The 25,219-nt window shown below is 42.6% G+C and overlaps 1 protein-coding gene across 1 annotated transcript; it reads left to right on the plus strand.

Annotated features, from left to right (window-relative positions):
- The first annotated feature begins 288 nt into the window (after nucleotides 1–288).
- LOC110488716 (protein phosphatase Slingshot homolog 3) lies at nucleotides 289–25,218 on the plus strand. The gene is made up of 17 exons (XM_090198291.1): nucleotides 289–494; nucleotides 990–1,162; nucleotides 3,003–3,040; nucleotides 4,482–4,671; nucleotides 6,286–6,401; nucleotides 7,754–7,822; nucleotides 18,946–19,011; nucleotides 19,218–19,400; nucleotides 19,497–19,590; nucleotides 19,947–20,075; nucleotides 20,694–20,740; nucleotides 20,859–21,005; nucleotides 21,189–21,389; nucleotides 21,464–21,662; nucleotides 21,787–21,897; nucleotides 22,024–22,122; nucleotides 22,211–25,218. The coding sequence occupies exons 2-17, from the start codon at nucleotides 1,115–1,117 to the stop codon at nucleotides 22,403–22,405; spliced, it is 1,932 nt and encodes a 643-aa protein (XP_090054417.1). The 5' UTR covers nucleotides 289–494; nucleotides 990–1,114; the 3' UTR covers nucleotides 22,406–25,218.
- Nucleotide 25,219: the final 1 nt, after the last annotated feature.

A 25,219-nucleotide genomic window follows, 5' to 3' on the forward strand; every position in this document is an offset into this window, starting at 1 on the left:
AATAAATAAAAGCATCATCAGTGTTCTTGTTTGTTTGTGCAGTAGCACATGTAACAGTTAATGAGTTGGAAATATGACAATACAGTTTGTTATAGGACTACAGTAGTTACGTAGTTATATAACAAGTATATGGTTTGTGGAAAGTAGCCTGCACTATACATAACTCAAATAGCCGGATTCGTGCAGATAACTCACAAAAGCAAAACAACCGAAATCAATAGCATATTCATCATTATAGAAATCTTGCCATTTCCCCTTTAAGAAAACCCATCCTACACGCCCCTCCTTATAGATTGCTTTTCTTTGCCGATGTCTTCCTTGTTCTATGAAATAGTAAACTCTCCATTAATTTGGATATCAGAGTGCCGCATAACTTTTGCCAACGCGAAGGATTAAAAAATACATATATCCAAGCTCACTGCATGTGAGGGAGAAGCATCAGAAGGAGGCATTTGGTCGGAGGCATTTGGTCGGAGGCATTTGGTCGGAGGCAGGTAAAAATAGGAACTTTCTTTAACGTTTTCTCTTTCACACTTGTTTTTAGTTAGCTAGCATGGATCAGTTGCCTATCCACTGTACGCGCTAACAGCTTGTTGATTTGCAGACGATCAACAGCAGATTGTCCACTCAAACTGAGTTGATGCTTTACATGTTTTCCATATGACATCTAAGCATATGAATGAACTTCATTAGATTCTCAAATGTTGCTATTTTTCAGAAACGTCTAGTCAGTTAGCCACATTGTTTCATTGTAGCAACATTCTGTTTATTTTGTAGATGTACGCTCGGCCGCAGTGCAGCGCGCATTCATTTCATCACCATACGTGGTCGTTGTGAAGGAATGCTTTGCATGTAACTACAATGGCATATCTTCCATCAATGCCTATAACGTTACATGTCATTTTGTGTCTCCTCCACTATCCATTGTGTCTGCGGATAATGTGTCTTTATAAACTGGTATTTAATCATCAGCTCCAACTTCGTTCCAGATTTGTGTGAATACATCCATCCTAGCCTCCACGCCCACACATTTGAGGGGAAACCGCTGCTTCTCACTCGCCTCTTGTTTTGATCCGTGCGCGTGAAAAACCGACCGACCGAGCGGTGCCTTGCCATGGCTCTTCTGACCCTGCATCGTTCGCCGTCCATCTCCACCGCTCCGGTGAGTTTCCCGCGAGCCCCACACATATCTCAATGCTGCTTTTACTGGCCTCTTATTTTCCATGGCAGCGCCTTCACTTCACGTCATATAACGCTCTGTTTTACAGTGTGCGATTCGATACACTGGCCAAGCCTGCTATTATCCAGAATCCATTTGCTTTGGTTAATGAACAACAGTCTTTGCCTGAGGCTGTCCAATAACCTGCTTGGTGTATTCATTTGCGATGTCATCATCACAGCATTGTAGATTGTTGGTAATGTAAAGGGTATTTGATGCTGTCTGGTAGCCAAGGCAGTGATTTGTATTGACAAGCAGCGATGACATAACTAAGTAAAGGGCAAACATGCCATAAGCTGTGTGATATATCACAGAGTATCCCTCACCACCACACTAACAGGGTTTCAAATGATATAGCCCCCGTTCTTATCGTGCTTTCACTTCTCTTTAAACAGTTAGAGCAACTTTAACAGGCTAATTTAAACTGTGTTGCTTCCATGGCCTCGCTGGTATGTTACGAGTGTGTCGCCTGATGTTTTGGCATTCTCACTTTTGTTTTCCCAGCTTCCCTGACAGGCAGACATAACGTTGCCTTCCTCCGTCCCCCTGCATACTACTACTCTGTCATCTCTACTACTGTTAACTCATCTCTTCCTTTCAAACGCTTAATGCTCCTCTCCAGCCTACCCTCTACAATTTTTTTTGTGTCTGTCTTGACATGTCAGTTGAATAACAGGTATTGTGTGATGGCAAAAAATACCATGATTTTTGGGGGGATTTTCATGAAGTTTTATCCATAGAATGGTCTTTTGGAAGAAGGATTGTTGACATGTTTGACATTTGGGCAATTCCACTATAACTGAATGATGATGACAACGACTTTTCACTTTAAAAGTATGACAAACAAAAAACATTGATTCCAAAGTTAAACAAACCATACAACTATGCAGAATTACTCTCCCTGTCTCCCTATCGTTGTAAATGCACATTTTACTCTTGATCCTGCTCATTCTTTCAGTACATGAACACTGAAATACCCACTTCTCAATGCCACATAACTGGTTTTAGAGATTAAATAAATCCCTTATTAAATCTGAAGAGGGTTGTCACTCTGTAATCAGCAGACTTCAATATGTGACACAAGATGGTATATTTAATAGATTGTAGTAAATTGTTTATAGCCTGGGCCCAGATCTGTTTGTGCTCCTGCGTTATACATTGCTGTCATTGTCAAGTGAAGTTTGGCAAGACAAACAGACAGGGAGTTGGCATGATGGCACAAAAAAACTGGCGCTAAGGCAGTGGCAGATGTCAAGCTCTCAATATCAAGTTTCGCATGGACCCCCTAGTCATTTCATGTTGGGGCCCTATAATTTGTACACCGGACATCATTAGTCAATCGCGTTGTTTAACATGGAAAAAATGCGAAAGAACTCATGCTATTAGACACACATATATATATATATATATATATTTATATATTTAAAAAAAAAAAATATTTATCCCCAAACATTTGATGACAAATGTACTGAATAGTTACAAGGTATTTTTTTGTGGGGGGGTGCAAAGATTGCTGGGACGTAAGCAAATACTGTCCAATGGTATTAGAGCAAGGATTTGGAGGCGTGGCTTATTGGGGTGCATGTCTTTCAGTTAGTTATTTTTGGTCACCTGTACGTGTGAATGTCTTTCCAGTTCATCTGGTCTGTTGACTTTGTTGCTCTTCTGATTTACGTTGGGGGTCCACTGATAGATCTAGCACGGGCCTGTGACGATGTAGTTACGCCACTGGGCTAAGGAGTTTGTTAGTAAATTAATCATCTTTCATATCATTTTTTTAAAGGATGAAAGCATCCCAAGAAGAGGGAGACTTCAGAAAAGGTAGATTAGTGGGGGGTTTTGGGTTGTGAATTTAATTTGTATGTACGGTGCATTCAGAAAGTATTCAGACCTTCCCTTTTTCCACATTTTGTTACATTACAGCCTTATTCTAAAATGGATTTAAAAAAAACATTTTTATCTCATCGATCAATACACAATAACCCATAACGACAAAGCGAAAACAGGTTTTTAGAAATTTTTGCACATTTATTCAAATAAAAAGCAGATAACTTATGTAAATAATGTTTCAGACCCTTTTGCTATGAGACTTGAAACTGAGCTCAGGTGCATCCTGTTTCCATTGATCATCCTTGAAATGTTTCTATTAACAGTTGACAGTGCATGTCAGAGCAGGAACCAAGCCATGAGGTCGAAGGAATTGTCCGTAGAGCTCCGAGACAGGATTGTGTCGAGGCACAGATCTGGGGAAAGGTACCAAAGTATTTCTGCAACATTAGAGGTCCCCAAGAACACATTGGCCTCCATCATTCTTAAATGGAAGAAGTTTGGAACCAGCAAGACACTTCCTAGAGCTGGCCACCCAGCCAAACTGAGCAATTGGGGGAGAAGGACCTTGGCCAGGGAGGTGACCAAGAACCCTATTATCACTCTGACAGAGCTCCCAGAGTTCCTCTGTGGAGATGGGAGAACCTTCCAGAAGGACAACCTTCTCTGCAGCACTCCACCAATCGGGCCTTTGTTAGAGTGGCCAGACGGAAGCCACTCATCACTAAGAGGCATTGACAGCCCGCTTGGAGTTTGCCAAAGGGCACCTAAAGGTCTCTCAGACTATGAGAAACAAGATTCTCTGGTCTGATAAAATCAAGATTGAACTCTTTGGGCTGAATGCCAAGCATCACGTCTGGAGGAAACCAGGCACCATCCCTATGGTGAAGCATGGAGGTGGCAGCATCATGCTGTGGCAACGTTTTCAGGGACTGGGAGACTAGTCAGGATCGAGGGAAAGATGAACGGCGCAAAGTAAAGACAAATCCTTGATGAAAACCTGCTCCAGAGCGCTCCGGACCTCCGACTGGGGCGAAGGTTCACCTTCCAACAGGACAATGACCCTAAGCACACAGCCAAGACAACGCAAGACTGGCTTCGGGACAAGTCTCAATGTCCTTGAGTGGCCCAGCCAGAGTAAAGTGTCTGAAAACATATGTACATTTGATAATTCAGTTTTTTTAATATACATTTGTAGAAAAAAAAGCATTCTAAAAACCTGTTTTTCTGTGTCATTATGGGGTATTGTGTGTAGATTGCTGAGGAAAAATGACAATTTGATCCATTTTAGAATAAGGCTGTAACGTAACAAAGTGGAAAAAGTCAAGGGGTCTGAGTACTTTCCGAATGCACTGTAGTTTGGATGTGGTCATATGGAAGTTTGATTGCAAACATCTTTCAAAGTAATAATTCAGTCTTCCATCCTCCAAAACAGAGAGAGCTTTGCTCTGGTTAAAGGGGCCGTCCTTCTCCTGGAAGAGGGGGAGGGGGAGGGGCCACATGAAGAGACGTCGCCCAATCACTCCCCTTCACCCCTGAAGCTGGGGGGCGGAGCTTCAGACACACAGCACAGACAGCTGCACGCCATGGTGTCACTACTAAGACCAGAGGACACTATCAAACTGGTGAGACCTGTCAGCAGTCACATGCCCAGAGGTAGAATGTATAGAATAAGCATACAATGGAAAGGACAGGCAGTGTGTGAAGAACTGGGTTTAAATTTGGTCATCTGTAGTCTGCACACCACAAAGCTGTGTTAGTGCTTAGATAATGCCTGGGCATCAGCAAGTCTTCAGGTCTCAGGCAAGGTTACTTATCACTGTTGTGTGGTTCACCAAACCACCTTTGTTACAATAGCATGACTAGACCCGGCGTGATGCCTGGAGCACTCCGCAATGTCATGTTAAAAGCTTCTACTAATGGGTCACATTCATGTAATGTGTTTCACTAGGTCTCAAAGTGCCTTTTACATTATATAAAGTATGGTAACTCACCCGTGTACACCTCCAACATGTAACATCCTAGCCTGGTGGTCCCAGATCTGTTTGTGCTCTTGCCAACTCCATTACTCATTGTCAAACCAAACCTGTTTGGCATGACAAGGTGTTGGCGTGATAGCACACCAGACTGGCACTCGGGCTAGTAACATCCACCTACACATATATTGTGAACAAAAAGGACCAACGCATGTTGCGTTTTATACATCTTTCTTTCAATGAGCTGAAATAAAAGATTCCAGAAATGTTCTATGTGCACAAAAACCTTATTTCTCTAATTTTGTGCAAAAACTTGTTTACATCCCTGTTGGTGAGCATTTCTACTTTGCTGAGATAATCCATCCACCTGACAGTTGTGGCATATCAAGAAGTGGATTAAACGGCATGAGCATTACACAGGTGCATCTGTGCTGGGGACAACAAAAGGCCATTAAATGTGCAGTTTTGTCACACAACACAATGCCATAGATGTCTCAAGTTTTGAGGGTAGTGTGCAATTGGCATGTTGACTGCAGCAATGTCCACCAGAGCTGTTGCCACAGAATTGAATGTTAATTTCTCTAACGTAAGCTGCCTCCAGCATCGCGTCGTAACTGACTTCAGTGGGCAAATGCTCACCTTCGATGCCACTAACACACTGGAGAAGTGTGCTCTTAACGGATGAATCCCAGTTTCAACTGTACCGGGCAGATGGCAGACATGTGGGCGAGCAGTTTGCTGATGTCAATGTCGTGAACAGACTGCCCCATTGTGTGCCCCAGACGTGTCACACACTGAGCATGTTTGGGATGATCAATGTGTACGACAGCATATTCCAGTTCCCGCCAATATCCAGCAAGTTCGCACAGCCATTGAAGAGGAGTGGGATAATAATCCACAGGTGACAATCAACAGCCTGATCAACTCTATGTGAAGGAGATGTGTTGCGCTGCATGAGGCAAATGGTGGTCACACCAGATACTGACTGCTTTTCTGATCCAGGCCCCCTACTCTTTTTTTTAAGGTACCTGTGATGAACAGATGCATATCTGTATTCCCAGCCATGTGAAATCTATAGATTAGGGCCTAATGAATTTATTTCAATAGACTGATGTCCTTATAGGAACTGTAACTCAGTAACATCTTTGAAATTGTTGTTTATTTGTGTTCAGTGTATAAATGCCCTTTACCCCTCTCTCAACCCTACCTGTACATGTCATCCCTTATCCCTCCTTTCTCTCTTCCCTCCCCATCTCCATGCAGGCGGTGAGGTTGGAGTCAGTGAGTCCAGTCAGGGTACGATATCTGATCATAGTCTCCACCTTCAGTAACAAACAGGAGAGCATTCTACTGGGGATGGACTTCCCCGACACAGACAGGTGTGTATGCTGTTATCATTGTTTCAGTAGAGAGGAGTATGGCGGTTGCTGTTTTTTTTACCTTAGACCTTTTGCTGGGCAGTATTCCGTATTTTACGATATACCGGTATTGATGCACGGACCGGTTTAGGTTTTTGCTTTACCTTCTATAACGGTATTTGAATGTTTGGTTTGTTAAATGTGATACGCCGTGTGTAACGTCCATTTTTATAGTTCGCTACTTGAGTCAACTCTCTCCGCTCTCTCTCTCTCTCTCTCTCCATGCCGCTTTCCACACAGACCTGGCCATGCCTCCTGTCACTAAAGGAGCGCGTTTGTTGTTCCTCGACCACGAGACACTTGTATTCAGTCTGCATGGTCAATGCAGCAATGTTGATGACAACGATACTGTTTTCACTTTCCTTCATATAAATCCATTAGCGTTCTATAATTACACTTAGTTTGCGCTTCTTACATCTACAAACAGCATGTTTGTCTTAGCAAGTTGGGCCTAAATCTGGTTTGCCGCTAATCGCTAGTTCGTTAGCTGGCTAGCTAACTAATAAATGTACTAAGTCAGAGCAAATGTAATTAGCTATACAGCCTGATAATACCAGTGATGGTGTAGACCTAAATCAGCATGTTGTTTGTACAACCGTATCGTCTAAATCTAGGAGGAATATGCAAAGCATGAAAATATTAGCTACATGAAGTAGCTAAGAGAGAACATTCAATGTAGCCAAATATTATAGGGTCCCCTAGTGAACACTTATCAACACTTTGGTTCCTAACCTGTCACAATAACTCCCCCCTGGCATTTTCATTCGTTGTCATATCAAACAACACTGTATTCAAAGTGCCCACTATACTATTCTAACTAGATAATTAGAATAATCATTACATTTCCATAATTCGAAACTTAACCCAAGTGTTTTTGCTCTAAATCGTAAGTGCAATATTTGGTTAAAAATAATGGCTAGATTGTTTGCCCATATCTTGCAGCCCTACGTGGCAGTGTGGAAATTATCTCAAATGGATGCAGAAATTGTTGAAAATAATTTTTGTTGAATTGAACAGTATAAAACAATCAGTATGGAGAAAGACCCATTGAAATAACTTAGAATATATGTGTTGCTGCAACCCTAGGATTACAGCCTACTCTAAGCAAATGTAGAACTTTTATTATTCAAAAACATAAAATACCGTCATACAGTCCAATTCTAAAATACTGTGATGTGATATTTTGCCCATATCGCCCCGCCCTACCTTAGACCAGTCCAGAGAATGACTTGCGTTGATAGAAAATACATCTAGTAAATGTTGCCAAATGTTAAGAAAAATGTATTAAAATGGTCTGTCTCTGTTTCTTTCAGATGTCAGTGTACTATCGGTCTGGTTGTGCCGGTATGGAGCGACACACAAGTGTATCTGGACGGAGATGGGTAAGAGTTTAAAAACGTGTTGTGAGTGAAAGAGAAAGCTGGAGGGGTGAACTGAAAGAGTGCAAGAGTCAAATGAGGAAACTAGGAAGTAGCTAGCTGAGCCTGTGCCACAGCACGGTTGGCCTGGCATCTTGGTGGCTTGCCAGTCATGGTAATACCAATGAGTAATCCCTTTCTGTTTATGTACTTGGATGATTCTCATTTTGTTTCTGTCACTATGTCACCCCTTAGGGCAACACTTAAAACATATGCATTCACTGTATAAGGACTTCCTAATCAAATCTAATTACATTTTACTTGTCACATGCGCTGAATACAACAAGTGCAGACTTTACCGTGAAATGCTTACTTACGAGCCATTTCCCAAAAATGCCGTTAAAAAGTAAGACAATTTAACAAATAAAATAACAATAACGGCTCTATATACAAGGAGTACCGGTACGGAGTTAGTGTACTGGGGTATGAGGTAGTTGATTAAGGTAATATGTACCTGTATGTTTGGTTAGGTGATAGATTGAAGTACATGTAGGTAGGAGGTGAGAAATAGAAAGTCCGGGTAGCCATTTAATGAACTGTTCGCAGTCTTGTGACTTTGGGGCAGATGTTCAGGAACCTTTAGGTCCCAGACTTGGCGCTCCGGTACCGCTTGCCGTGCGTTAGCAGAGTGAATGGACTGTGACTTGGGTGGTGGGAGTCTTTTAACCCTTTTTAGGGCCTTCCTTTGACACCGCCTGGTATAGAGGTCTTGGATGGCAGGGTGCTCGGCCCCAGTGATGTACTGGGCCGTAAGCAAGCAGTTGCCATACCAAGCGGTGATGCAGCCAGTCAAGATGCTCTCAGTCGCGCAGCTGTAGAACTTTTGAGGATCTGAGGGCTCATACCAAATCTTTTCAGCCTCCTGAGGGGAGGAGGTGTTGTCGTGTTCTCTTCATGACTGTATTGGTGTGTTTGGCCCATGATAGGTCCTTAGTGATGTGGACACTGAGATCCCTGTCTGGAAATGCGAGGAGTAACTGCGTAACCTACGTTGCCAGCTACCATGACAAAGACCAAAGCCGGCGGGATTACCATTGAGGACAGTGATGTGTCTATCACAGGTGAAGGATCTTTTTAAACTAATAAAAATAGTTATACAACCAGTTGTTACAACATCAAGAAAATAGCTTCAAGTGTTTTTGTCCAAATACTAATAAAATAATGGACAACCTGACCAGAGAGGTCCAGGACCTGAAGAACAGTTTGCAATTCTCCCAGGGTCAGTGAGTTCAAACAGGAGAATGGCAAGAGCACAGCAATCTGTATCATTGAGAGAGGACATCTGTTCTGTGTGGGAATCCATGATAACAATGACAGATAAATCTCGAGGGACAATCGATGTGGAACAACATGGTTGTGGACGGAATTGCAGAAGATTGAGGTGGAGCACTCCCACAGGACTGGAAAACCCACCAAGTTTGTGAGGTTCAAGGACAAGGTAGCTGTTCCGGAAAGAGCCAAGAACTTGAGAGGAACGTATATCTTCCTCAACGAGGACTATCCTGAAGCTGTGCACCAGAAGAGGAAAGAACTGATCCCAAACATGAAAGCTGCCAGGGTACGTGGGGACATTTGCTTACATCCGCCATGACAGGCTCATTGTCCACTCTCCCTTCCAGAAGCCTGGAAGGGATGAAAGCCAAGCCTATGGGTTCGTAGCTTCAACCCCACAGCACACACACACCAATTGATTAATGGACTGCTAAATTTGTAGTATTCTTGTTTGTTTGCTCTTTTCAGTATTATGTCTATCTCTGATAAGCTACCCAGGAAAGGGCTGAAAATAGCCCATATGAATATATGTTGCCTTAGAAATAAAGTTCATGAAATCAATAATTTGCTAACATCAGATAACATTCATATATGAGCCATTTCTAAGACTCCCTTAGATAATTAATGTGATGATACGGCAGTAGCAATACAAGGCTATAACATCTATAGAGACCGAACTGCTTATATATTCAGAGCCATATCCCTGTAATGCTTAGAGAAGCTCTTATGTCAAGTGTTATTGAAGTGTTGTGGTTGCAGGTTCACTTGGCACATCTAAATCCTTTTCTTTTGGGGTGTTGCTATAGGCCACCAAGTGCGAACAGTCAGTATGTAAACAATATGTGTGAAATGCCTGATAGTGTATGTGATGTACTCAGAGAGGTCTACTTTCTTGGGGACCTGAAATATTGACTGGTTTTCATCAAGCTGTCCGCTCAAGAGGAAGCTTCTCACTGTAAGCAGTGCCTGTAATCTGGTTCAGGTTATTAATCAACCTACCAGGGCGTTTACAAACACTACAGGAACAAGATCATCCACATGTATCGATCACATTTCTACTATTACTGTAGAACTTTGTTCTAAAACTGTCTGTACCCATTGGATGCAGTGATCACAATATAGTGGCTATATCCGGAAAAGCCACCGTTCCAACAGCTGGGCCTAAAATAGTGTATAAGAGATCATACAAAAGATTTAGCTGTGACTCTTATGTGGATGATGTAAAAAAATATGTTGGTGTGGTGTGATAAGGAGCATCCAGACGCTGCACTTGATTAATTTGTGAAATTGCATCTTCCAATTATTGATAAACATGCACCGGTTAAGAAACTGGCTGTTAGAACTGTTAAGGCTCCATGGATTGAGGAATTGAAAAACTGTATGGTTGAAGAGATGGGGCAAAAGGAGTGGCTAATAAGTCTGACTGCACATCTGACTGACTGATTTACTGAAAATTAAGAAATTGTGTGACTAAACCCAACAAAAAGAATAAACTGTATTATGAAGCTAAGATCAATTATATAAAGAATGATGTAAAAAAAATAAAAAATTGGAGTACTTTAAATGAAATTATGGGTAGAAGGACATTCAACTCCATCTTTCATCCAATCAGATGGCTTATTCATCACAAAACCATTTGATGTTGCCAATTATTTTAATGACTACTTCATTGTCAGTGGGCAAACTTAGGCAGGAAATGCCAACAACGAACAGTGAACCATCTTATTCATGCATTAAAAAAAACAAATGATGAAAGAAAAACATTGCACGTTTGAATTTTGTAAAGTTAGTGTGACAAACCTCCTGGCATTGACTACTTAGATGGAAAGCTACTGAGGATGGTAGCTGACTCTATAGTCACTCCTATCTGTCATATCTTTAATCTGAGCCTAGAGGAAAGTCTTTGTCCTCAGGCCTGGAGGGAAGCCAAAGTAATTCTGCTACCCAAGAGTGGTAAAGCGGCCTTTACTGGTTCTAACAGCAGACCTATAAGCTTGCTGCCAGCTTTTAGCGAATTTTTGGGACAAAAAAGTGTTTGACCAAATACAATGCTATTTCTCTGTTAACAAATTAAGACCTTCAGCATGCTTATATACAGTGCCTTGCGAAAGTATTCGGCCCCCTACCCCCACACGACTCCAACACCATCATTAAGTTTGCCGATGATACGACGGTGGTAGGCCTGATCACCGACTACAATGAGACGGCCTACAGGGAGGTCAGAGACCTGGCAATGTGGTGCCAGGACAAGAACTTCCCCCTCAACGTCAGCAAGACAAAGGAGCCGATCGTAGACTACAGAAAACGGAGGGCCAAGCACGCCCCCATTCACTTTGACGGGGCTGTAGTGAAGATGGTCAAGAGCTTCAAGTTTGGTATTTTATTAGGATCCCCATTAGCTGGGTCCACACAAAACATGAAATAATACAGAACATTAATAGACAACAGCAGCTCAAGGACAGAACTACATTCATGTTTTTTAAGGCACTCACATCCTACATATCAATACATACAAACTATCTAGGTCAAATAGGGGAGAAGCGCTGTGCCGTGAGGTGTTGCTTTATCTGTTTTTTGAAATCAGGTTTGCTGTTTATTTGAGCAATATGAGATTGGAACGGACTTCCATGCAATAATGGCTCTATAATACTGTACGCTTTCTTGAATTTGGAGACGTAAAAGACCCCTGGTGGCATGTCTGATGTGGTAAGTGTGTGTGTGTCAGAGCTGTGTGTAAGTTGACTATGCAAACAATTTGTTTCTTATAAAAAGAAGTGATGCAGTCAGTCTCTCCTCAACTATTATCAAAGAGAGACTGGCATGCATAGTATTTATATCAGCCCTCTTATAACAATGAAGAGCAAGATGTGCCACTCTGTTATGGGCCAGCGGCAGCTTAACTAGTTCTTTCCTTGCAGCATTGGACCACACGATTGGACAATAACAAAAATTTGACAAAACTAGAGCCAGCTTTTGGGAGAGTGGTGTCAAAAAAGCAGAGAATCTCTTTATTACGGCCAGACCTCTCCTCATCTTTACAACAATTAAATCTATACATTTTGACCATGACAGTTTACAATCTAAGATAACGCCAAGTAATTTAGTTTCCCAAACTTGTTCAACAGCCACACCATTCATTACCAGATTCAGCCGGGGTCTAGAACTTGATTTGTACCAAATGCAATGCTTCTAGCTTTAGAAATGTTTAGGAACAGTTTATTACTGGCCACCCATTACAAAACAGACTGCAAATCTTTGTTAAATGTTTCAGTGACTTCATTAGCTGTGGTTGCTGCATATATGCATATATGGTTGAATCATCAGCATACATGGACACACATACTTTGTTTAATGCCAGTGGCAGGTCATTGGTAAAAATAGAAAAGAGTAGAGGGCCTAGAGAGCTGCCCTGCAGTACACCATACTTTACATGTTTGACATTAGAGAAGCTTCCATTAAAGAAAATCATTTGAGTTATATTAGATAGATCGCTCTGAATCCACATTATGGCAGAGGTTGAAAAGCCATAACACAAATTTTTTAACCAACAGGTTATGGTCAATAATGTCAAAGGCTGCACTGAAATCTAACAGTACAGCTCCCACAATCTTCTTATTATCAATTTATTTCAACCAATCATCAGTCATTTGTGAGTGCCCTTCTACAGTGCCTTGCGAAAGTATTCGGCCCCCTTGAACTTTGCGACCTTTTGCCACATTTCAGGCTTCAAACATAAAGATATAAAACTGTATTTTTTTGTGAAGAATCAACAACAAGTGGGACACAATCATGAAGTGGAACGACATTTATTGGATATTTCAAACTTTTTTAACAAATCAAAAACTGAAAAATTGGCTGTGCAAAATTATTCAGCCCCCTTAAGTTAATACTTTGTAGCGCCACCTTTTGCTGCGATTACAGCTGTAAGTCGCTTGGGGTATGTCTCTATCAGTTTTGCACATCGAGAGACTGAAATGTTTTCCCATTCCTCCTTGCAAAACAGCTCGAGCTCAGTGAGGTTGGATGGAGAGCATTTGTGAACAGCAGTTTTCAGTTCTTTCCACAGATTCTCGATTGGATTCAGGTCTGGACTTTGACTTGGCCATTCTAACACCTGGATATGTTTATTTTTGAACCATTCCATTGTAGATTTTGCTTTATGTTTTGGATCATTGTCTTGTTGGAAGACAAATCTCCGTCCCAGTCTCAGGTCTTTTGCAGACTCCATCAGGTTTTCTTCCAGAATGGTCCTGTATTTGGCTCCATCCATCTTCCCATCAATTTTAACCATCTTCCCTGTCCCTGCTGAAGAAATGCAGGCCCAAACCATGATGCTGCCACCACCATGTTTGACAGTGGGGATGGTGTGTACGACGGTGTGCTGTGTTGCTTTTACGCCAAACATAACGTTTTGCATTGTTGCCAAAAAGTTCAATTTTGGTTTCATCTGACCAGAGCACCTTCTTCCACATGTTTGGTGTGTCTCCCAGGTGGCTTGTGGCAAACTTTAAACAACACTTTTTATGGATATCTTTAAGAAATGGCTTTCTTCTTGCCACTCTTCCATAAAGGCCAGATTTGTGCAATATACGACTGATTGTTGTCCTATGGACAGAGTCTCCCACCTCAGCTGTAGATCTCTGCAGTTCATCCAGAGTGATCATGGGCCTCTTGGCTGCATCTCTGATCAGTCTTCTCCTTGTATGAGCTGAAAGTTTAGAGGGACGGCCAGGTCTTTTTAGATTTGCAGTGGTCTGATACTCCTTCCATTTCAATATTATCGCTTGCACAGTGCTCCTTGGGATGTTTAAAGCTTGGGAAATCTTTTTGTATCCAAATCCCGCTTTAAACTACAACAGTATCTCGGACCTGCCTGGTGTGTTCCTTGTTCTTCATGATGCCCTCTGCGCTTTTAACGGACCTCTGAGACTATCACAGTGCAGGTGCATTTATACGGAGACTTGATTACACACAGGTGGATTGTATTTATCATCATTAGTCATTTAGGTCAACATTGGATCATTCAGAGATCCTCACTGAACTTCTGGAGAGAGAGTTTGCTGCACTGAAAGTAAAGGGGCTGAATAATTTTGCACGCCCAATTTTTCAGTTTTTGATTTGTTAAAAAAGTTTGAAATATCCAATAAATGTCGTTCCACTTCATGATTGTGTCCCACTTGTTGTTGATTCTTCACAAAAAAATACAGTTTTATATCTTTATGTTTGAAGCCTGAAATGTGGCAAAAGGTCGCAAAGTTCAAGGGGGCCGAATACTTTCGCAAGGCACTGTAGAAGGGCACTCACAAATGACTGATGATTGGTTGAAATAAATTGATAATAAGAAGATTGTGGGAGCTGTACTGTTAGATTTCAGTGCAGCCTTTGACATTATTGACCATAACCTGTTGGTTAAAAAATTTGTGTTATGGCTTTTCAACCTCTGCCATAATGTGGATTCAGAGCGATCTATCTAATATAACTCAAATGATTTTCTTTAATGGAAGCTTCTCTAATGTCAAACATGTAAAGTATGGTGTACTGCAGGGCAGCTCTCTAGGCCCTCTACTCTTTTCTATTTTTACCAATGACCTGCCACTGGCATTAAACAAAGTATGTGTGTCCATGTATGCTGATGATTCAACCATATATGCATATATGCAGCAACCACAGCTAATGAAGTCACTGAAACATTTAACAAAGATTTGCAGTCTGTTTTGTAATGGGTGGCCAGTAATAAACTGTTCCTAAACATTTCTAAAGCTAGAAGCATTGCATTTGGTACAAATCAAGTTCTAGACCCCGGCTGAATCTGGTAATGAATGGTGTGGCTGTTGAACAAGTTTGGGAAACTAAATTACTTGGCGTTATCTTAGATTGTAAACTGTCATGGTCAAAATGTATAGATTTAATTGTTGTAAAGATGAGGAGAGGTCTGGCCGTAATAAAGAGATTCTCTGCTTTTTTGACACCACTCTCCCAAAAGCTGGCTCTAGTTTTGTCAAATTTTTGTTATTGTCCAATCGTGTGGTCCAATGCTGCAAGGAAAGAACTAGTTAAGCTGCCGCTGGCCCATAACAGAGTGGCACATCTTGCTCTTCATTGTTATAAGAGGGCTGATATAAATACTATGCATGCCAGTCTCTCTTTGATAATAGTTGAGGAGAGACTGACTGCATCACTTCTTTTTATAAGAAACAAATTGTTTGCATAGTCAACTTACACACAGCTCTGACACACACACTTACCACATCAGACATGCCACCAGGGGTCTTTTACGTCTCCAAATTCAAGAAAGCGTACAGTATTATAGAGCCATTATTGCATGGAAGTCCGTTCCAATCTCATATTGCTCAAATAAACAGCAAACCTGATTTCAAAAAACAGATAAAGCAACACCTCACGGCACAGCGCTTCTCCCCTATTTGACCTAGATAGTTTGTATGTATTGATATGTAGGATGTGAGTGCCTTAAAAAACATGAATGTAGTTCTGTCCTTGAGCTGCTGTTGTCTATTAATGTTCTGTATTATTTCATGTTTTGTGTGGACCCAGCTAATGGGGATCCTAATAAAATACCAAACTTGAAGCTCTCGACCATCTTCACTACAGCCCCGTCAAAGTGAATGGGGGCGTGCTTGGCCCTCCGTTTTCTGTAGTCTACGATCGGCTCCTTTGTCTTGCTGACGTTGAGGGGGAAGTTCTTGTCCTGGCACCACATTGCCAGGTCTCTGACCTCCCTGTAGGCCGTCTCATTGTAGTCGGTGATCAGGCCTACCACCGTCGTATCATCGGCAAACTTAATGATGGTGTTGGAGTCGTGTGGGGGTAGGCAACAACACATCCGCCACGCTGGCCCTCAACACGAGATGAGCTTGGATGGCACTATGGTGTTGAGCACTGAGTTGTAGTCAATGAACAGCATTCTCACGTAGCTGTTCCTTTTGTCCAGGTGGGAAAGGGCAGGGTGGAATGCAATAGAGATTGCATCATCTGTGGATCTGTTGGGGCGGTATGCGAATTGGAGTGGGTCTGGGATGATGGTGTTGATGTGAGCCATGACCAGCCTTTCAAAGCATTTTCATGGCTACAGATGTGAGTACTACGTGGCGATAGTCATTTAGACAACTCACCTTAGTGTTCTTGGCCACAGGGACTATGGTGTTCTGCTTGAAATGTGGGTATTACAGACGGGGTCAGGGAGAAGTTGAAAATGTCAGTGAAGACACTTGCTAGCTGGTCAGCGCATACTCGGAGTACGTGTCTGTTTTATGGTTTGTCAGAGGGCGTAGCCGGATTTTGTTTATATAAACGTCCGGATATGTTCCACTCCTTAAAAGTGGCAGCTCTAGCCTTTAAGCTCAGTGCGGATGTTGCCTGTAATCCATGGCTTCTGGTTGGGATATGTATGTACGGTCACTGTGGGGACTACTTCATCGACACATTTATTAATGAAGCTGGTGACTGATGTGGTAAACTCCTCAATGCCATCGGATGAAACCCGGAAAATATTCCAGTCTGTGCTAGCAAAACAGTCCTGATTCATCTGACCATTTCCGTATTGAGCGCGTCACTGGTACTTCCTGTTCTGAGTTTTTGCTTGTAAACAGGAATTAAGAGGATGGAGTTATGGTCAGATTTGCCAAATGGAGGGCGAGGGAGAGCTTTGTATGAGTCTCTGTGTGTAGAGTAGAGGTGATCTAGAGCCTCTCGTTGCACACGAGACATGCTGGTAGAAATTACACTACCGTTCAAAAGTTTGGGGTTACTTAGGCATGTCCTTGTTTTTGAAATATAATTGTAGTTTGAAACGACAGATTTTTTACATTTTTTTTAATGGAATATCTACATAGGTGTACAGAAACCCATTATCAGGAACTATCACTCCTGTGTTCCAATGGCATGTTGTGTTAGCTAATCCAAGTTTACAATTTTAAAAGGCTAATTGATCATTAGAAAACCATTTTGCATTTGTTAGGACAGCTGAAAACTGTTGTGCTGATTTAAATAAGCAATAAAACTGGATTCCTTTAGACTAGTTGAGTATCTGGAGCATCAGCATTTGTGGGTTCAATTACAGGCTCAAAATGGCCAGAAACAAAGTACTTTCTTCTGAAACTCGTCAGTCTATTCTTGTTCTGAGAAATGAAGGCTATTCCATGCGAGAGATTGCAGAGAAACTGAAGATCTGTTCAACTCTGTGCACTACTCCCTTCACAGAACAGCACAAACTGTCTCTAACCAGAATAAAAAGAGGAGTGGGAGGCCCCGGTGCACAACTGAGCAAGAGGACAAGTACATTAGTGTCTAGTTTGAGAAACAAACGCCTCACAAGTCCTCAACTGGCAGCTTCATTAAATAGTACACGCAAAACACCAGTCTCAACGTCAACAGGGAAGAGATGACTACGGGATGCTGGCCTTCTAGGCAGAGTTCCTCTGTCCAGTGTCTGTGTTCTTTTGCCCATCTTAATCTTTTCTTTTTATTGGCCAGTCTTATATATGGCTTTTTCTTTGCAACTCTGCCTAGAAGGCCAGCATCCCGGAGTCGGAACACAGGAGTGATGGTTGCTGACAATGGCCTCTTTACACCTATGTAGATATTCCATTAAAAAATGTGCCGTTTCCAGCTACAATAGTCATTTACAACATTAACATCTACGCTGTATTTCTGATCAATTTGATGTTATTTTAATTGACAAAAAATGTGATTTTCTTTCAAAAACAAGGACATTTCTAAGTGACCCCGAACTTTTGAACGGTAGTGTAGGTAAAAATGGATTTGCAGTAAAATCCCTGGCCACTAGGAGTGCTGCATCTGGTTGAGCATTTTCTTCTTTGCATATGGCCAAATATAGCTCGTTGAGTGAGGTCTTCGTGCCAGCATCAGTTTGTGGTGGTAAATGGACAGCTCCGAAAAATATTGATGACAACTCTTTTGGTAAATATTGTGGTCTACAGCGCGTCATGAGGTAATCTAACTCCGCCAAGTAAAACCTTCCTTAATATTAGAAATCACCTACCCATCAACTGCTGTTGACCAAGAGACAAACTCCCACTCCCCTCAGATTACCAGACACAGCTGTTCTGTCCTACTGATGTATAGAAAACCAAATAGATTTATATTTTCCATGTCCTTGTTCAGTGGCGACTCAGTGAAACACCGGCTATTACAGTTCTAGAGATCACGTTGATGTTCGCCAATAGAACAGAGGCTAATGGTGACTTATCCAGTCGCCGTCACAGTTTTGTTAAGATATCCTGCACAGCGACCTCTGTAGCTCCGCTTCCTCGCAGTGACCAGGGCCTAGTCTGGGATGAGCATTATGTCCTTCGCCTCTGATTCGTTGAAATAGAACTCCTCATCCAAGTTGAGGTTAGTAATCGTTGTATTCATGTCCAGAAGCTCTTTTTGGTCATATGAAAATAACAGCTTTTGGCTGTTCTGGTGTGTGGTGGGAATGTGTTACTTCGTTGACCTGGGTGTGCAGCAGTGTCTGCTCAAGGGAGAAGATTCTGTTTACCACAGATCTAGGATCAGATTACTCCAATCTTACCCAGGAATAAGAAACCACATTAAGTTGATGTTGTAGCCCTGTCTTGTTCTGTTGTAGAGGTAATAGGGCTCACATGCTGTCTCTGTGATGTCTCTGTCACACCATGACTCTCTCACACCCACTGACTGGGTGTCTGCCATTAGCAGGATCATACCTTCACACTGCAATGATCCTCTCTCACACACACACACACCATCTGTCTTGCACTCCTTCTTTCTCTCTCAATCTCCCTCCCTTTTTTTCCCTTCTTTCACCTTCTCAGTGGTTTCAGCGTCACATCGGCAGAAAAGACGAGAATCTTCAAGCCTGTTTCCATACAGACTATGTGGTAGGTTTTATTCCATCCTGTTTCCATACAGACTGTGGTCGGTTGAATATTGTCTGACAAATACAGTAAACACACACACACACGTTACTCCCTTTCAGTACTGCAATAGGATGACCTAAAACCTCTACGCTTTCATCCATAATGGCCTTGTCTTTTGCCTCCTTCCGCTGTGTAGACCCTGATGTGTGTGTTTCCGCTGTCCCCAGGTCAGTGCTGCAGGCGCTGCATGGCTGCTGCGAGCGGGCAGTGAAGGGCTCAGTGATCCCAGGCTGTGGGCTGGACTGGGCCCAATACTACTACGGTCATGTGGAGTCTGACCGCCTCTGTCTCAACGAGTGGGGAGCCATGACGGGCCTGGAGTCAGTCAGGAGGGACAGCGCCGGGCAGAGGTGTGTGTGTGTGTGTGTGTGTGTGTGTGTGTGTGTGTGTCAGCTCGATGTGGAAAGAGGATGCAGGTAGTCATACTCTGTCTTGTCTGTATGCAGCTCGACAGAGAGGGTGTCTGTGGAGAGGCAGATCAAAGAGGAGCTCCGAGACATCATGAGAACAGAAGATCTAGAGAATATCACCTCCAAACAGGTACCACGGAGGGAGACGGAATATAATACACCTCAAGAAATAAGCCTGATACTTGTCAAGGTCACAGGCAAATGGAATAGTTGCCACAAGTGGCTAAAATGCAACCCGAAGTAGATCACTTGATAGAATTGATCACAATCCATCTGGTAATATACAGGGAGTCTATGGCCTAAATGACTTGTAGAGTTTGTGTCCGTATCTATGACACCTTATCTCTAACACAAGCCATTTATACCGGTCGAGTCAGAACCAGAGCTCAATAGTTTAGTTTAACCTCATGGATGGATTGAATGCTCATTGGGAGCAAACATGGCGTCGTGCTGTTGTTCGGTTGGCCATCCTCCTCCTTTCTCCAGGTCCGCAGTTCCCTGGAGACCAGGATAGGCATGGACATGAAGAACTACAAGGAATACATCGACAACGAGATGATGGTCACCATGGCGCAGATGGACAAGCCCTCCAAAATATTTGACTACTTGTTCCTGGTGAGTCCCATCTGACCCTTTAATAATGTCGCCTTTGACCTATGCCACACGGCAGTAGCCCCTAACCACAGATCTGATCAGCTTACCCGATCCCAAATCCCTAACCTTGATCATGAGGAGCGGTTAAAAAGTACTGTACCTCCATTCATTTCGATGGGTTGCTTTAGACGAATCTCGTGACACTTGTGGGGGTCGTAGAGCGGTCATATTGTAGGCCAAACCGTTCGAAATGCTGGAGACGTTTTTGTGAGAAGACCGATTTTTTTTCCATGATTTCTCCTGGTCTGATAAACAGCGTTGTAGCTCTGCCACTTTCCACCACAGATGGGGAAGGGCGACATGGGGCGGATGCAGTGGATTGAGACGCAGCCCATGTAAAAATAAAACAACATAGTTTAAACTGACAGATTTTGTTGGGGATTTTTTAAATTATGTTACTTAGATTGACGCACCAGGGGGATTTAAGTTGCGAAATCTCCTCAGGGATGATCATCACAGGAAGTGTGCTATAAGAGTTGGTCACATGACTCAAGCCTAGTGTTTACAGCTGGCAAATAGAAAGCTCTGACCCTCTCCTCTCCAGGCTGGTGAATTAGGCTCTGTGTGTCTGTCTTTTAGGGCTCTGAGTGGAATGCTGCCAACTTTGAGGAGCTACAGAAAAACAAGTAAACCTTTAATTTACTGTGTGTGTGTGTGTGTACACTTGCTATTGACTTGTATAAGGTGCGCAAGCCAATGTGTTGTTGTTGCTGGGTAACTAAGTGTCTGCCAATGACATTGCAGTGTGGGCTACATCCTGAACGTGACGCGGGAGATTGACAACTTCTTCCCAGAATCCTTCAGCTACATGAATATCAGAGTGTACGACGTGGAGGCTACAGACCTGCTGTCACACTGGAAAGACACATACTCCTTCATCAACACAGCCAGGTAGTCCCACCCTGCTCTCACTCTTAGACCTCTCTGCATTGCACTGTAATGATATGGATTTTAAGTCGATCAGTCTAATCTAGAACATTGTGCCTCCCTGAATAAGCAAGTGAAAGTCTCAACTATGGCACTGTTAATTTTAGTCACACAATGATGACACATCACCATTCTGCCCCCCTATAGGCAGAGTGGCCAGGCGGTGCTAGTGCATTGTAAGATGGGCGTGTCTCGCTCTGGTTCCACGGTGGTGGCCTACGCCATGAAGCAGCAGCGCTGGCCCCTGGAGGTGGCTCTGTCCTACGTCAGGGAGCGCAGGCCCATCGTCCAGCCCAACGACGGCTTCATGAAGCAGCTCCACACCTACAGCGGCATCCTCAACGCCAGGTTAATTAACGCGCGCGCGTGTGTGTGTGTGTAACCTAACATAGCCTGTATGTTTACTGTACCCTCCATTCCAGTCAGCAGCGCCACAGCGCTCTCTGGAGGTGGAAGTCACGGGCAGAGAAGGAGCAGCGAAAGATTGAGAGAGCGCAGTCTGCTGCTTCACACAACAATGAGGAGGAGGAAGAGGAGGAGGAGAGCGAGGAGGAGGAGGAGGAGGAGGAAGAAGAGTTAGAGAGTCCAGATGAAGTTGATGAGGCAGATATAGAGATGAAGGTTAGGAAATATTTATGGTTTAGGATGATATTGTCAAGATCCAGATGATTATTATTTTGTGGCAATTTTATTATATTTTTAATTATTTGAAGCAATCATAAATCTCTGTCCCTCTCTTGACCAGGTACTTGAAGAGCCTGCCCACAAGTCTGAGACTAACCCAGAAGCTCCACCCACAGAACCGGCTGCTCCATCCACGGAACCGTCTGTACCCAATCCCTTCATCACTGTACAGGTGGGCGACCTCTCTCACAAGTGTAGTGACATGACAATACCTTCTCTAACATTTATATTACACAGAATCAATGTCAAAACCAACCTGTTTATCCATCTCTAATGCCCTCCCTGCCATCCTCTCTAGGTGGCTTCTCACAGCCCCAGTCGCAGTGGCAGGATGAACCTCTTCTCTCTCATGCAGTCCATCAACGAACTGGAAGACGAGGACCTAAGGAATGAACAGGTAAGAGAGGTAAAAGACGGGGAAGGAGTGAAAGGGTAGAGTTGAAAGAGCAACAGTTTTTCTTACCCTTTGTCATTCGCTGGCGTAGATTGCCAACAGTCACCGGAGGTCTCCAGGGCAACGGAGGCGGAGTTATAGACGGAAAGGCCTCATGCATCAGAGGGCCCATGTGGATGTTTCACCTGAGCCAAGCCGCCTATCGGGACTCAGAAAACTGGAAGGGGCGGGGCCAAGCAAACCCGAGACCGGGGAAGGAGATGCCAAGACAACGGAGGTGCGGTAAAGAGGAACAGAAGACGAGGCGGCGGGAGAAGGGATGGAGAATGAGAAGCCTAGAGGAGACACTAATAGGAAGAGATTGAATGTTCTGCCCACTTTCAAGCTATAAACATGAAAGAATTACCCTAATATAGTTCTATACATCAGACCTTAAGACTCCAACTATCATCGTTATATTATAGATTTTTTAACAGTCATGCCTTTTGCACAGTATTTCCTGTTTTGGTTCTTTCAATGTAGTGGTCACCAACCGATCGATCACGATTGACTGGCTGATCTCCAAGCCATTCTAGTCGATCACCAAACACTGTAAAAAATATTTAAAACACACACAAACAACGATAAGGCCTTGGATTCCCCTTTTCTTTTCATTCTTTTTTTTCTCTCCCTCTAGCACTTTTGACAGTAGGTGCACTTGGAAGGTAAAGTGTTCACATTTTTAACCATTTCATGTGTCTGAAGGTAGAAGTCCCACTTATTCGGCCGGCCCAGAGAGCAAATCAAGTGCAGCTATAGGCCTACCGCTGGCCAATCGTATAGCTCAGATCACCGTGTCTGCAGTTTCCTCGCACCACAGCCTGCAAAAAGAAGCCTCGAACCCACAGCAAAGTTGATAATGTTGAGATTTAAAAACGTTTAAAACCACGACTAAAGGGACTCAACGAATACAGCAAAGAGCTGCTGTTTGAATGCGTATGGGCTCATTGTAATGGAATAAATGGAATGGTATCAAACACATGGAAAACAAATGTTTGACTCTGTTCCATTCCAGCCATTACAATGAGCCCATACTCCCATAGCTCCTTCCACCAGCCTCCACTGCTGTCAACACTTTGTTCAACCGTTTTATAAGACATAAAAATGCCTGTTTTCGATAAGCTTGCGTTATTTTCTGCTTGTCCTTTTTTAATATAGAGGAATATTTCACTTTCTCTGGTTAACATGAATTGGTGCTTGAGGCAGAAATAATGCAGTGCGACTTAAATTTCCCATCAGATGGATTAAGACTGGCCCTTTTTCTCAGCGAAGAGAGGGTACGCTGCTCCCTTCCTCCCCTCAGACTAACCATCAGTCCAGTAATAAAACAAATATATAATGCTCACTCAGCTGTGCCTCAAGGAATACAACAAATGATATATTACCAGTGTGATCATATACATACAATGTTGAAATATAATTTTAAAAATGGTCTGAGAAGAATAACATTGGCTGGGCAATTCAAGGGTAGGCAATATGCAGTGATAATGTTTTGGGCCAATAGCCTACTGCACAAACTTCATTGCTACAGAACTGTGTTTAATTGGTTGTTGCATAGGCTTATTTCTGTTTTGTTTTTATCTGAGCGGTAGATCTTGGCTTGCATTTTGACTCAAAGGTTGGTGACCTGTGTTTTATGTATCACTGTTCACCAAACCATTTACACGCAATTGGTAGTGATGGCTCATTGTTTTAATGTCACTGCAGTATTAGGACACCAATATGTGTCTGACAAAAATTGTGTATTTCTGGTTAAGACTTACCTACGGTCCATAGAAGTTGGAATGCGTGTACATTTTTCTTCTGAATTTCAGTACGTATCGTACCACATGCATATGTGGAGTTTACCCACCCTCTCTCACCTCATGGCACATCAGTGGTTTAATGATATCTATGCAATGATTCCTTAAATTCACAGAGAAGACGAATGGTAGAGGCTGTATGCTGCCAGTTGGGATTGTTATTGTATGCATTAAGTGCCATTCTCTATTCCTTTATTGGATTTTTAATTACACACATACCTGATCTTTTTATCGTTTCTGACAATTGCATGGTAATACATACGGGCCCAATGAAAAGTGTTCTCGGATGTTTCAAAATAGCGGGACATTCAAAAGTATTAACTGGGGGATATAATATTGAGTGACTGTTGTAAACTGTTACTCTGGACTAATCCAAGGGCACCAAACTGTATACCAATGTGTTCCTCTGTGCCAATCACCTTTGTCCTTGAGTTCATCTCAATACGACCTATTTACTGAGGATCTTTAGAAAACTTCTACCGTTTGAAAAAACAAAATCTCGGGTGTTCAATTTATTTGCTGTGTTTATTTCTTTGTCACATTGTCATTCCACAAATAGCCTTGCTGTATGAGTGCCTTGGACGTGGGACCAAAATAACAAAGTTCTTTCCCGAAAGACCCTAAATGAAAGTATTTATAATATCTACAGTATATTGCTATTTCTCTGAGGTGGTGGCATTATTTCCTATTGATGAAATGTGTTTTGTTTAGTTCCTTGACTGGGATGATGTTATTGTGCAGTGTGTAGCTACTGGCATTGAATGTGTTCCTGTGTGTATGCTCTGGCTTTGCTGATTATGACCAGGTTCATGCCATCCATGTTTTGAACTTTGGGGGGTGTTTAGGGTAGTTTTTTTTGTATGAGTATTTATCTATTTGGGACTTTTTGAGAGGATCAAGGTAGATTCAGCATTATGGTGTTTCTGAACTTTCCGCAGTTGACTGGATGGACCTTCTGTTCTTTATCCTGGCTTCTGTATCGATCCAATATTTTTTTTTTTTATGTATTCAGCTGGCCTTGATTTGTATATTCACCAATGATGTTTACACATTTTTAGGTTGAGCACACTTTTTCTTTCTATACTCAATTAAACCATCATAACAGGTTTCCACCACCACATCATGCCATTGACACTGCCTGAGCCAATCTCTGCTGTTCTAAGATCAAATAGATAAATGACCTGTATCTCATCTCTGGCTGCGTTTACAGCTATACTGTTTGAGTGAATTAATAAATGATTATACTGAAACCATGTCAC

This window comes from Oncorhynchus mykiss, chromosome 14 (assembly GCF_057628025.1).
Source record: "Oncorhynchus mykiss isolate SJ-2025 chromosome 14, ASM5762802v1, whole genome shotgun sequence".
NCBI lineage: Eukaryota > Metazoa > Chordata > Actinopteri > Salmoniformes > Salmonidae > Oncorhynchus > Oncorhynchus mykiss.

Bases quoted from the DNA above. Each gene is read 5' to 3' on its own strand.
- LOC110488716 (XM_090198291.1), top strand. From the start codon at position 1,115: ATGGCTCTTCTGACCCTGCATCGTTCGCCGTCCATCTCCACCGCTCCG. The intron at 20,076-20,693 runs GTGAGTCCCATC...TCTGTCTTTTAG, and splicing joins TATTTGACTACTTGTTCCTG to GGCTCTGAGTGGAATGCTGC. The intron at 20,741-20,858 runs GTAAACCTTTAA...ATGACATTGCAG, and splicing joins GAGGAGCTACAGAAAAACAA to TGTGGGCTACATCCTGAACG.